Raw genomic sequence first — 14,921 nt, forward strand, 5'->3', positions numbered from 1 at the left:
TATATATATATATATATATATATATATATTTTATATATATATATATATATATATATATATATATATATATATATATATATATATATATATATATATATATATATATATATAGCTTGGGATTTACAAGTTCGTGAAACAGGTTAGGTTCTAGGACTGTTTAACTTCACAGCAGTTACACAGCTATCACAACTTCTCTATCTGTATTCATTTGAAATTACAACCCAAGTCCTGTAAAGCACAAATTATAACATCGCACGTTACAACAGAAAGAAGATATCGAGTTTTCAGTGAACATAATTCAAAAAGAAGCTTACCTGTGGTGATGAGCCGCCACTTGATGACGAATGGGGCTTTTCTCTTCCTTTACATTAGTTGTTTTTTCCTGATCTGAAGGAAGAAAAAATACGAAATACCTTCAGTGCAATGTTATATGTATGGATTAAAGCATATATTTAATCATTATATCTTTACTGCAAAAATAGGTAAAGAGATTTGTACCTGAATATGTGTCTCGATAATAATAATCAGACTTTATGTTGATATATTAGAAAATCTTGATACTGAGAGAGGGGGAGAGAGTTTGAAAAATGCCTTAATATCTGGGCGGTATTATTGAGAGAGAGAGAGAGAGAGAGAGAGAGAGAGAGAGAGAGAGAGAGAGAGAGAGAGAGAGAGAGAGAGATATTCAAGTTAACCCTTGGTGTATAAAGCGAGAGCGTGAATCAAAAGACTCATTTCAGAGATGAGCCATTAGTGGAGAGAATTATAGACTGATAAACAAATAAAAACATACAGAAATGTGGAAATAGTGTTCTTGAAAACACTTCACTGCTTTTAATTCAAAGTTCAAGAAAAAAGCTTGTAACTTCAAACTTACCCTTCGCTAATGGAGGTAGTTTCTTAACACTATTGCCAATTGAGTTACGGGTAGACATGACTTTCATTTGATTAGATTATTTCTCTTTTCTTTTCTTTTGCCCTCTGTTCCTTGTTTATCTTTAGAGTCACTGCTTTCTTGCTTGTTTAAGATGAAGCAACAACCTGCTAGGTCGTTCTGGCATTCACTCGGAAGACTACTCGTTTATAATCCGCTTTAGTGCTTGGTTGAACCTGCAAGCAAATACACAGAATATACCAGGAATACGTAAGTGTGATGGAAAATTTGGAATGTTACATTATGAAGGAACATTATACATTTTAGAATTCTTTACATGCATTTGTATGTACGTATGCATGCATGTATACTTATATGTATATATATACATGTATATATACTGTATATATATGTATATATATATATATATATATATATATATATATATATATGTGCGTCTGTTTGTGTGTGTTCGTGCAGTGCTGCCTGACTGCTAATTTGGACTCGATGTACGTCTGTCACTCTTGTTCAACACAGTGCATTCTGACTACATAATTTGGACCTACATTCATATACATCACCTACATTCAACCAACATACCTACATTCATATACATACACCCGCACCTACATTCATATACATACACCCGCACAGACAGTTCATCACCAATGTTTCGACCCTACATACACACTACGTCATGCATCTCTATATCGCATGCACTCTTGCAATACTGGAAATTATGGCCCTACTTTCCCATACCCCTTCCACATGATCTAGTCTACACTTTCTAAGCTTCCTCTTCTTCCTCCCTGACTCCATATTATGTACCCTGTATCAACCTATCCTCCCCACTCTTTACCACCTCAAATATTAAAACCTGCCTTTTCAGTTAACGACCTTTCATCTATTTTTCTGTTACACCTACATAATTCTCACTTCTTCAATCCTTACATCGTTTATACTGTGAAAACCATCCAACTCAGCAGTTTCCATTTTTTTTTCTTTTTATCATTATCACTAAACACCCACACTTCACTTCTATAAAGGAGGTTATCTCAACAATCTCGTCATAAACTCTAACCTTGGCTTACATAGACTCACTAACATTCGTCCTAATCTTATATACATGCTCTTTTACCTTCCTGGTTTCACTTTTGTGATACACCCTTTTTCTTTATCCATTACATTCCCAACCCAATGCCTGTTGAAAAGAAGTTTCCATTTTTCCACCATCTATGATAACATTCATTGAACCATCTTTCTGGTTTACATTTATCCTCATAACATTTTTCACATTTACTCTCAACATTTGTCTCTAGCAAACGCTCTCTATCACTAGTTTCTCCAGCTTCTCTTCACTATCCCCAGTCGCTTGAAAATATCAGCCATTCTATATTCCACTCACGCCCATTTTCATACCCCCAACTTTTCATCTACATCTACTGTCCATTCTCTGACTGCTCACATCAATCCAACAATAAAGATATTAAACAACCACAAGTTACTTGACACCCTTGTCTCAGACCCACTTCTCCACCTAAATAACCATTCTTCCGTTTGCATACTGCTTCCGTTCACCTACTGCTTCCACCAACGAAACTTTTAATCTCTCTCAACAAATCACTTCCATGTCCTTCATCCTCAACACCCTTCATACTGTCTTCATCAATTCACTCAGCTCTTTGTTGGGTGAGTCGGTAGAGCTGCGGACTGTCACTCGATGGGCCGGAGTTCAATTCCCCGGCCGGCTGATGAAGAGTCAGAGGAATTTATTTCTGGTGATAGAAATTCATTCCTCGCTATAATGTGGTTCGGATTCCACAATAAGCTGTAGGTCCCGTTGCTAAGTAACCAATTGGTTCTTAGCCACGTTAAATAAGTCTAACCCTTCGGGCCAGCCCTAGGAGAGCTGTTAATCAGCTCAGCGGTCTGGTAAAACTAAGGTGTACTTAACTTTTTACAGTAAGACTTCTAGGTCATGCATGCCATGAAAAGCTTTTCCAATTTACTTTCAAACCTCTAAAAGAACTGTTTCATAACAAACGAACCTACTCTGTTCTCGCCATCCATCTTTATTTTATCTGTCCTATTTCCTACATACTCTACCATACTCAGTTATTCTTAGTTCTGTCATGTTTACCTATACACAAAGGAAAAATTATTCCTGTCACTTATTCCTTCGGAATCCTTCCCTCATCAAGACACATTTTATATACCTTGGTCAGCTGCTCAATCCCATTTTCACCACTGTACCAAAACATCCCACTTGCAATCATATTAACCCCTGGTATCTTTCCAGTCTTCATTCTCTTAATCGCCTTCTTTTCAGCCTCAAAACTTACTTCATCAAGTATTCTCAAATTCACAGTAACCCATTCCATTATTGCATCGTTCAGTTCTGTCTCATTCTTACAGATTTATCAAGTCTTCAAAATGTTCATCCAATCAAACCACAACTGAATTCACTTCATACAGCGTCTCTCTGCCTACATCTTTCATTCTAAGATCCATTTGCTAATTATGCTTCCTCTCTGCATTTAATGCCCAGTAAAGCAATTTTTTTCTTCCTAAAATTCTTTTCATATTAACCCTTATATTTTCACTACTTGAAGTTTTTTCTCCATTTTCTTCTTCACTACCCTAACCATCCTTCTATAAACCTGTTCAAGATCTTTCACGTCATGCAAATGCACCTCAAATCATGATATATAAATAAATTTATACGAACATATGAGAGTATGTGTGCGCGCGCGAAGTGTGTAGATATGAGTGTATGCGTGCGCGCGAGAACTGTGTGTAGAAATGTTATTACAAATTAATGCAGAAGCACAAATGGGTCATATGCAAAGTAGCAGTCACTTCCCACCTTATTACAACATTAAGACCGGATAAACGAGACGGGGTGAACCTAGTGCTAACAACCCTAACTAAATTGTAAAGAAATGTGACCAACAGTTGAAGTTTGCAACAAATCCTAGCTGTTTGATGTAAGTGGTTAAATGAGGATGGCATAAAGTACACAAGCTCCCCTGAATCTAGTAACCACCAGAAAAGGATCGAGTGTAAAAAGGTGCAAATTACTTAAGAATCTAAAATTTAGATTTTTCCAAAAAGTATTTAAAAAATTTTTAAAACACTCTTTTATTAAAATGCACTAAAAAGGGAAAAATAATTTTTTGAGACACACCAGGATTTTCTTACAATCAGTCATGTCTACAAAAATAAAAGCGTGGGCGCCAAACATTGAGGGAAATGCCACAGGAAATAAAAAAGTAATTTTTTTTTCTTGTAGCATTTCCTTCCACGTTTGGCGCCTACGATTTTATTTTTGTAGAAATGATTAATTGTAAGAAAATCCTGGTGTGTCTCAAAAAATTATTTTTTACCTTTTAGTGCATTTTAATAAAAGCATGTTTTAAAATTTTTCTTCATTTTTTATTTTATACTTTTTAGTTTTGACAGAAATTTTAACCAATTTATGATTGTAGTTATCGAAATTGAACGTGATATCCTGTCGAGCCAAAGAAGGTTTGAAAAATCCGTAGAGTTATTAACTTAGTCTAGCTCGTCAAAGAAGGTATAAAAATCCGAAGATACCTGGGAGAGGTCACAGTAGGGCCACTAGAGATCACTGCTGACCTAATGATCATGTAAGGTTGTACTGTCACCAGGATTGAATAACCATGCAAAATTTCAAGTCCATCGGACGAAGGAAACAGGTTGAAAATTGAGTTACAAGTTTTGACCCAAACAGACAGACGGACGCAGAAGTCAAGTTAAATAAAAGCACGTAAAAATTATTTACCACAAAAAAATTAGCGAGCATCTGAGCAACTACAAGTTCGTGATTTCGGTAAATTAACTGAAATTTATGACTAAGTTCAAAATGTTTCGTGAAATGGAGTAATATTTAAGAGATGCATTAGAAACCAAACTCTTTCTCTACATTGGAGTTAGCTAATTCTTTTTTTCCACATTATTCATTTTATTCTGGAAGATTACTTTGCAAGTTAATGTCATAAATTTTAGATTTTTTATCTGAATTTTTGCCTGTTGAAATATTAATACTAATTTAAAAGAATGACCCTCACAATACCACCTATTCGTCTGTCTTCTTGCAGCACTAATTTGATTGATTTATCCTTCAGACTTCTTATATGTTCGTTTGTTTCCCATATTAAATTTTCCCTATTCTCTTAATGCAGAAACGTTTCAAAGAAGTTAATTGTCCCTAGTTCCTCTCCCTTTCCTTTATTTTCATACAATTATCATCTCTAGCCCCTCCTTCGTCTCTCCTTTTTCTTCTTCACATGAAATCTCTTGGTTATTACTCATCCTTTTCTCCATATTTCTCCCTTAACCACTTTTATTTTTTCCCCCCATCCAATTCGTCATGGTTGCGCAACAGCCAACCACTGCAGTCTCCAGCTGAGTGCACGAGATCGAGCGGTTTGCACCAGTCCGCCAGTACATCCACAGGTCGAATTCGAATTGATGCGCAATTAACTTAATAACTCTTTAAATTGAATTTCACAAGATTCCGGGACTCCAGGGGAATTCTACTCATGCACGGCTCATAAACCACACGATGATCGCTCTCCTCCACGCGAAGAATCAAAACGGGGTGTTTATTTATTTCTCCGGTTGATGAGACTGCTAGGAGATGAGTTAAGGTCTGCTGCATAGTGATCCGAGAGAGAGAGAGAGAGAGAGAGAGAGAGAGAGAGAGAGAGAGAGAGATGATTCCGAAGCTTTACTCAAGGAGGGAACGAAAGACCTAAAGTGCTTAGCAGTCTCTTTCTTAGACCATGGTCTTGATCTTTGTGAAATTTTACGAGTCGTACGCACCAACTCAAGAGAGCAGTTTGGCCTCGCAAAACCTCAACTGAAAAAGGATGCTGATACTTTGTAAAGTGAGTCGAAAACCTCACGAAACATAGTACTAAGAGCAATGGTAACTAACGTATTCCAGTTAGGTTATAAATATAACTAAATTAAATTTGTAAAAATTGAATGGAATGGAAGGCTAAGATCATCTCTCTCTCTCTCTCTCTCTCTCTCTCTCTCTCTCTCTCTCTCTCTCTCTCTCTCTGGAATAATATTTCCTTTCATAAAATAATACTGATAATATTTCCTTTCATAAAATAATACTATCTTTCTTTTAGCAGGCAGATTAATAAGCCTCTGGCTCTCAGCGAGATGTGGTAATATCTCTCTTCTCAGGGAGGACAAGGTAACATCTCTCTTTTCAGGGAGGACAAGGTAATATCTATCTCCTACGACAGACTATTAATCCTTTCGGTGAGTAATGACGGAAAAAGATCATCTTCGTTTTCTCAACTCTCTGGATTCCGATAACGTAACAAATACGTCATCAACCGGAAATTTTTGTCTAACTTCAACTTTTAATTTTGGCTGTTATCCATTTTTTAACATTCTGCAATAATCTACATCTATTCATCTTCGAAATCATGCATTAACTAGAATTATACCATAATAAATCACTTTCCTGAGAGCACACAATGAAAAATACAAACCCAATGAAAAATACCGCAAATGGGTTTCGCCATGCCCCAGGAATCCAGTGGAACGGACTACTATTATATAACTATAGATATTTCGTTGGTCATTGCTCTCGGGAGACTCTTGATCATACGCCGCATCGAGTCTCTCGATCTAGTTGTCTACTCCGAGATTCACAGTCACTTTTACAAAGTGAAAATCACCAACGCAAAGTTAACCAGTTTGGTCACACCTCCATACCATTTACTTCCAAAACGTGGAATTCCTTTTTTGCTTTTTTTTGGGGGGGTCTCTCTTTCCTCTAGGCCTGAAGTCCATTTAAACATAATTATCTATCCTTATTGATCTAGATTTTGAGCAGATTTGACTGTCTCTACGTCTTAACCCTAAAAATTAGAACGCTTATGCGCAGGTCTTTAGATATCAAATCCACAGAGATGCAAACGCCCTTTCCCACTGGGGATGAAATTACTTCTTCATTAGGGAGAGATGGTAAAACTTGATTCGAAAATTACTCTATTGATTGCGCAGGATATCACGAAGAATATCACGAATGGCTTATAACCTGTCGGATGAATGACTGCAGTTAATTGGAAACTCATTAGCGGTTGTTTTATTAAGCTGCGGTCCGCTCACTTTGTAACCACAGAGGCAAGAAAATATGTATGTATGTATGTGTGTGTGTATATATATATATATATATATATATATATATATATATATATATATATATATATATATATATATATATATATATATATTCATACACATATATATACATTATATTTTATATATATATACATTTATATTTTGATATATATATGTATATACATTATAGTCTGTATTTATATATATATATATATGTATGTGTGTGTGTAGATCAGTATCAAACCTAAAAGGCCAAGGTTCGAATCCTGTAAGTTATTCTCTGGGCATAGTGGATTCTAAATCAAAATAAAAGATTTTTTGTGACTTCATATTTGTGAACGTGAATTTAGTTACGCTTATATACTGGGGACAAAGGATATATATATATATATATATATATATATATATATATATATATATATATATATATATATATATATATTTACATATATATACATACATATACATATATATAATATATATATATATATATATATATATATACTATATATATATATAAATATATCACTTAGTAAACATCACCTAGGACATATTACTTATGTAAGCGGCAGGACATGCTAAGGCAAAGATAAAGGAAAAAGCGATAAATCCGTCACTAATGGCTGGTATCTCTTATCACCCTGCGCGACACACTTTAGTCACTTTTTCGCTGAAGCAAAGATAAAATCGAATCGACCTTTTTCTATCGTCATTTTTTTTTTTTTTTATTTTTACATACCACTTTTTTCAGTAAAAAAGTGGCTTTCCAATCTTTTGAACTGTGCAGCTGTTTGGGGAAGATTTCTGGGTGCTACTTTGGCTTGTTATTACAAGTAACCTACTCCGAGGTGCTAGTACTAAACATGGCGGAAGCTCCTTGGAACGCTGTGTTTAGTACTAGCCACTCGGGGATCAAAGTATCATATACACCCATTTGTATATTGTGTGGTCGACAAATTATATTAATAAACGATATCTTCGTGCGGCCGTCTGCTTTCCATTTACCATACGGCGTTTAGTACTAGCACCTCGGAGTAGGTGACGCGTATATAACAAGCCAAAGTTCTACCGATTTTTGAGTCTCTTTCTCTCTTGAGATTCTCACTTCCAGTCAGTGCCTTTTTTATTCAATAACTGATGAAAAATAAGGGGGCGATCACTTATGATGCGCCAGTAACTACAAGTACCTTGCTTTGTGGTTCGTGTGGTTTAATCTCCCAAAACAAAGATATTGTACTAATACCCAGACATTTTCAGTAACATCACTTCTTGCTTCGACAGATGGTACTACAATATTACCACGCACGAAGCACACTACAAATAAACTCGTAACTGTGAGAAAACTGTTTACGTGGTGCTTTAATTGGGCAGAACTGTGGGGAACTGCAAGGGAGAATTCTCACCTACTTCCATTCAATGCACTTTTATGATCCTCGAACTGACGCGAAATAAAAACAAGTGCACGGCGGATAAACCAGTAAGTACTTAATAGTGGTTTGGATGATGGTTAGATGGTTTAATCTCCGGAGAACTGCCTGGGCGAGCACACCAAAATGCGCAGAATTCAACTTGGTAACTGCGCCGACTGTAGTGTGCGCACACAGAAAAAAAGGCTAAATTAAATGTGTTCACTTCTAAGCCTTCAGACATGTTAGCGGTCGCTAGGTTGCTATGGCAACGCCATATTGACAAGAATTCGATTGATTTTGCAACTTATCTCTGGCCAGGTGCAAAATTGCATCTAAGTCCGAGGTAAATTCACAGGTTAAGCAGGACAGGATCGAGTCTGCAAGGAGGATATGGAGTCTGCCAGCGGATTTTAGAGCATGAGGCTATTATGACGTCACGCCATATCGAAAACCCCTTCGCATGACTTAACGAAGGTATTGATCATCATTAACCCAAAAATAAACGTTTCGCTCTACTTCCTGAGAAGACATAATAACCTTTATCGATTCGGATCTCACGGTCGTGATTTGCTTGTTCGTCCGTCGAAAGAGGATCGTAACCCTTATGGCTATTTTCTAGAGTTGTTACGTTAATGAGGCGATAGATCGATGAAAAGCAAACCAGAAGAAAGAATATTAATTAATGAATAAAGAATAAAGAATCAAGAATTTAAGAATTAACATTCATAATACACACGATAAAGATGGAAGCTTGGACAGGTTAATTAGTCAGTCCAGAAAAAAAAGTTAAAAAATCGAGTTTTCTGTACATCGTATAATGCTGTATGAAACTATCAGCCGCGGCCCATGAAACTTTAAGCCGCGCCCCGCTGGTGGCCTGAGTTGTTGGCGCCTATATCGTTGCTGGAAGCACGATCATGGCTAACTTTAAACTTAAATAAAAACTACTGAGGCTAGAGGGCTACAATGTGGTGCGTTTGATGATTGGAGAGTGGATTATCAACATACCAATTTGCAGCCCTCTGACCTTAGTCGTTCTTAATATCTGAGGGCGGACAGAAAAAGTGCGGACGGACAGACAAATAGCCATCCCAATAGTTTTCTTTTACAGAAAACTAAAAGTAACTGAAACGAGCAACAGACCTAAGGAATAGTAATGAGTCAAAATGACGCCCGGAAACCCAACATGCTCAGTGACTGAACTGATCAGAATGTCAAAACTTGCAGCATGCTCAGTAATCTTATCTAAGTAGCGATGTCACAATGAGGCCACAGAGTCAACAGAGTGAGTGAATAGGCGAGAAGTTTACAATAGATCAAGAGCATTCGTATCATTTCAGCCGGTAAATACCGACACGTTTCAGGCGAACTTGACACTGATGAACGGCTATGTCCCCTTCTGTCATTTGGTGTCTTTTGGTAACTTTAAGGCGGTTGACAGAATTTCCCTAACTTTTAGAACTTACTGTTTCTTATGATGTAGTATATTTCCTATTAGTTTTATTTTTCATCTTTATTCTCTTCTTTCTATCTCTTCTTTAAAATTGTGAATTATACTCATGTCCTTTTAAGTTTGTTCCATATGAAAGCTTTCGCGTTCTGAACAATAATAATAATAATAATAATAGTAATAATTTTACAGGTAGAGCCAATTGTGACGAACAATTCAGTACCCTTATCTAGCCCGGACCTGAAACACAAAATAAGAAATGCGGAATGTAGGTAGAGTGAAGTTGAACCAGGAAAGAAGAAAAATAACGCAACTCCTGAGGAGTATCAGGTTAAAAGTCAGCTGTCAAGCCCTACAATGGGGCACTTCCGGCAATTCAGCGCTTCTTAAGTCAGTGAAAAGAGGGAGTTGGAGTGGTTGGACAGCAAGATACAGACATCCAGAAAAGGGGGAGTCTGAGTGGTTGGACATCAAGACAAAGACATCCAGAAAATAAAGGAGATGAATTACAAAGATCTAAAAGTGGAACTGGGAAAACTAATTGTCAGTGAGGTTGGACAGCAAAATTAAGGATGGGAAATGGGAACGGAGGTAAAGTAAAAACGGATGCAGCTAGGGGCGATGGGACGCTGCAAACATCTTTTAGTAATGCCTCCTACAGCGCACCAAGTGAGGAAAATTTTAAAACAAAAGATAAAAGGTGTGAAAACTACTTTGATTACTTGGAAAACCGAAAATGGAGGTGAAGAATCAGTTTTAGATAAGATTAAGTATCAGTTTGCGATAAGGGAAACTCATTTTTATTTCCAATTATCTATCTACTAATCGTCTTTGACTTCATATACAGAGACAGCGGTGGCGCAGAGCCAGTTACGCTCTGCATAAAGGTTGGACACTTTGGAAAATCGTTATTCAAGTGATAAAGTGTTTTATTTCCAGGTATTCTTCGGGAGACATACCAGCAGTCAACTTCAGGAACAGTTAACGTTTTGAATTTAATTACTGTTATGAGTTTACACACCTAGCCTATATTAACTTAGACTATGATCTTAGTGCAGCTGGTGTTTAGCAAAAGGCCACATGAAAAAGTTAACTAACCTAACATACCTTGTTTCATCTACAGATACCTAACATTAGGTTCAATGAGCTGAGATTTATTGATTTATGTAGCGAAACAGAAATTATACCCTTTCTTCTTTCATTATTTCTTTTTTAATATCACGTATATTCTATTTTTCACAAGAAGCAATGAATTATCAACAGATTTTCGAAAATTATTAAGGACGAACAACACGGAATTTTTAAAAAATTTGCAACACTTAATATGTGCTATTATTTACTGATTATTCAAGTGACTGTGAGATGCAGACACAATACATACTGACTAATAATTATGAAAGTCTGTATTTAGCTAATAGAAGACGGTATGGTCGAAAACATTCGCAAATTTTTCAAGTCAGTTGTCCAATGCAGTCACCGTTATTTATCTTCCACTACTACTGACAACGAGAAAGAAAATGGATCAGTCTTATATTTTATTTTTCAAATCTAAAAAAAAAATCAATTTCATTAAAATCAAATAATGGTGAACGTAGCGAGCATGGTGATTAATTTTCACAATACATAAAAGGAAATAAATAATATTCGGTCCAGCAATTACTTTCAGCAGATGGAAATACAACTTGCTGTGAGTAACAAATACTGATGTCAAAAGAGAGGTTGTGTATGTTCGTTCTGGCGTGACATCGCCTTAAGCCTTAAAGGACCTAGTGGAGTTAGTGTCGTGTTATTGGAAACTTCCTAGCACTCCTAGAGACAGTAAAATAGATGAATATGCTTTATAATGACAAAAATCTAAAATTTTATATGGAAAATCTGATGAACGCATCTTTCGTAAATAGAAGGGCAAAATTAGCGGAATTTGACACGCTCAAGATTTTGAGCACACGCACTTTTAATAATCAACAGTTTTTTCAAGTATTCACTACATTATAATTAAAAAACTAAGTAAATGCTTAGATGAAAATGCGATACGTATCTAGGAATATTAACCCTTTTCTATTTTCTTTTCCACGAAGTGTATTTGATCAAAACTGAAAATGGATTCTGTGGATAAGGCTGAGAAAACTACTTCTGCTCCTGAATCAAGGTAAAACTTTAATATATACGTCTGTCTGTCTGTCTGTCTGTCTGTCTGTCTGTCTGTCTGTCTGTCTGTCTGTCTGTCTGTCTGTCTGTCTGTCTGTCTGTCTGTGTCACAAAATTATCCAAAAATCACGGGTTAACATGAAAATCGAAAAAAATTAAGAATTTTTTAAGACATAAAATGTCCCGGGGAACCACTGGTTATATCAAAGTCTAGATCTGAACAAAAGATTTTTTTATGGACCTGTACATTGTTATTGTCAGTAAAGAGTATTTAAAGGAAGGAAAACTTCTTGATGCCTGTGAGAGAAAGAGTAAATGATGTAAAGTCCAGTATTCGGGTAACGGTGAGAATTGCATCATTGAACTCATAAAAAAAAATAAAAATGACAGTATATGATTGAGTAATTATGCTAACTCTACTGGAGAAGGTTTGAAGTCTCTTGGCTACCTTTTGTAATTCCATTTGTTTTTACTTCTGCAAAGATGTACGACACTGCAGCCTCACGTCTTGTGTAAATTTAGTGCCTAATCTAAGATTATTAAATGTCTTACTGTGTTCGTCTATGTAACCCGTTCTTCTCTCGTTTATGTGAAATGATACTTTCATAGAAGTAAGTATTTATAAGTCTCTGAGGTTGCGAAGTCCATATAAGAATATATTCATGTATGTATGTATGTATGTATGTATGTATGTATGTATGTATGTATGTATGTATGTATGTATGTATGTATGTACATATCGCTCCTTCCGGCCTTACTCACCGCTATCTTAATTCTTTGTTTTTTTTTTTTTTTTTTTACTTTGGACCTTACCAAGATAAGGACATTATGTTACCCGTTCACCGGCCTCTGCATCGAACAATATACATTTTGCTTCCATTTCATAAGGAGTTATATGTATAAAACTGTGCAGAGATGTCTACAGGTGTGTATGTACAACAAAAGGTAAGTATATATGTCAAAAGGAGGGAACGTATGTCTAAAAATGGTAAATATAAGTCTGTAAGCGTGAGTACATGTCTGAAGATGAGCATAAAAGTGTGTGTGAGTGTGTGTGTGTCTTTAACTGTAAGAATTACTATAAGACTGTGTATTAAACATTTATGGAGATTCCTCTAAATATTAAACTCCGTCAATTTTATTATTATCATCATCATCATTGTTGTTTTTAAATGGAGCCGAACTTATCGTGAAACACGAAAAAAATACTAATTGCACATTGACAAAACAACAAAATTTATGAATGAATACAAACAAATATGTTTATGAGTATTAATGAATACAAACAAATATGTTTATGAGTAGATGCCGTATTTTGAAACAACATAAGTCGGGCATTGTATTGTTGATTTGCATTGTTCGTAAAAACTGGATTTACTCAAATATAATTGCGGATATTCATTTCCAGTTTCTGGTCATAAGCTTCCACATACATATTCATCAAAACAAACAAACAAAAAAACTGAGAAATCGCAATAAATCTAGAAATCCAACGGGCACATCTAACATTCCGTACCTGTAAATATGGAAGTCCAGACGGTTAAACCAAAAGTCCTTTTGACCAGAAACTGTGAATGAATATCAGTAATTACGTGTACGAGTAAATCCTCTACTTACGAACAATACAAATCAACGATTAAATTTTTACTTCCATTTTTTTTTAAATACAGCATTTACTAATAAACATAGATGTTCATTTCTAAACTTGATGTTTGTCAACTTATAAGTACTTATTTTGCTTGTTCCACGTGAAATTCTACCACATCTGAACAACAACAACAACAACAATAATAATAATAATAATAATAATAATAATAATAATAATAATAATAACAATAATAAAACTGAGTGAGTTTAATATTTAGATGAATGTCTGTAAATGTTTAATACACGGGCAACTTGGCCATTCTAACTACCGGGAATTGAACAACGCTTGAATTTCATGGTGGTGACACTTGTCATAAAGTCTGGTACCTAAAAATAAATCCTTGTATCTTTTAAGTGGTTTTCTTAGACGATAATTTAAACAAAGGCTAGTGCTTATCAGAGCTGGCACTCGATAACACGGTAATTTCATATCATAAAACACCGTTCATAGAGGGATAATTGAAATAGTATTGTTTCAGTTCTTGGTACTGAATTATGCCGATTAAAATTTCGATGAGGAAGAAGTTACTCTACTGATATCTGAATTCACAGGAAAAGTGAGACAGAAAAAATGTAATCTTTCAATCCAGCTTTCATCCTCGTTCTCCTTATCTGCAAGCCTGGCAATTTTTCTTCAAAGCGACCATGAGAGAAAGATACCAATTTCGTTCTGCTCTTTAATATCGCGATTCAGTCTCTCTCTCTCTCTCTCTCTCTCTCTCTCTCTCTCTCTCTCTCTCTCTCTCTCTCTCTCTGTGTGTGTGTGTGTGTTGTGTGTTGTGTTTAGGCCAAGTGAGTGTATATCATTTGATTATTATTATTAATAATACTTTTGTTCCTGTTGTTTTATATTGGTCTAAGTTATATGCGCTCGACTAAACACACAAACTAATATTCTGCTAAGAATTCTTATAGGATGACTTTTTAACATTCACATATAAACATATAACTTTACTACATAAATATTATATATATATATATATATATATATATATATATATATATATATATATATATATATATATATATATATATATATATATATATATATATATATATATACAGTATGGGTGTACGTATGTATATGCATGTATGTGTATGTATACATACATACATATATATATATATATATATATATATATATATATATATATATATATATATATATATGTATGTATATATAATATTTGTATATATACACGTTGTTTCTTCTTTACAATCA

The 14,921-nt window shown here is 35.1% G+C and overlaps 1 protein-coding gene and 1 long non-coding RNA gene across 6 annotated transcripts in view; one reads left to right on the forward strand and one right to left on the reverse strand.

The window, feature by feature from the left end:
- Positions 1–314: 314 nt before the first annotated feature.
- LOC136847730 (uncharacterized) overlaps positions 315–14,921 on the reverse strand; it is a 31,807-nt gene continuing 17,200 nt past the window's right edge. Inside the window, exons 2-3 of the long non-coding RNA XR_010855816.1 lie at positions 878–1,110; positions 315–387 (exon numbers count right to left, since the gene is read on the reverse strand). This is a non-coding gene — a long non-coding RNA (uncharacterized lncRNA). The remainder of the gene's footprint in view (positions 388–877; positions 1,111–14,921) is intronic.
- LOC136847729 (caspase-1-like) overlaps positions 10,740–14,921 on the forward strand; it is a 12,419-nt gene continuing 8,237 nt past the window's right edge. Inside the window, exons 1-2 of one of the 5 annotated variants that reach the window (XM_067119588.1) lie at positions 10,740–10,791; positions 11,983–12,053. In XM_067119588.1, the coding sequence (XP_066975689.1) occupies positions 12,004–12,053 (50 nt within the window). In that variant the 5' untranslated portion in view covers positions 10,740–10,791; positions 11,983–12,003. Of the gene's footprint in view, positions 10,844–11,982; positions 12,054–14,921 lie in introns of all 5 variants that reach the window. The other 4 variants (XM_067119591.1, XM_067119589.1, XM_067119587.1 and 1 more) reach the window with 4 other exon arrangements.

This window comes from Macrobrachium rosenbergii, chromosome 17 (assembly GCF_040412425.1).
Source record: "Macrobrachium rosenbergii isolate ZJJX-2024 chromosome 17, ASM4041242v1, whole genome shotgun sequence".
Classification (NCBI taxonomy): Eukaryota; Metazoa; Arthropoda; class Malacostraca; order Decapoda; family Palaemonidae; genus Macrobrachium; species Macrobrachium rosenbergii.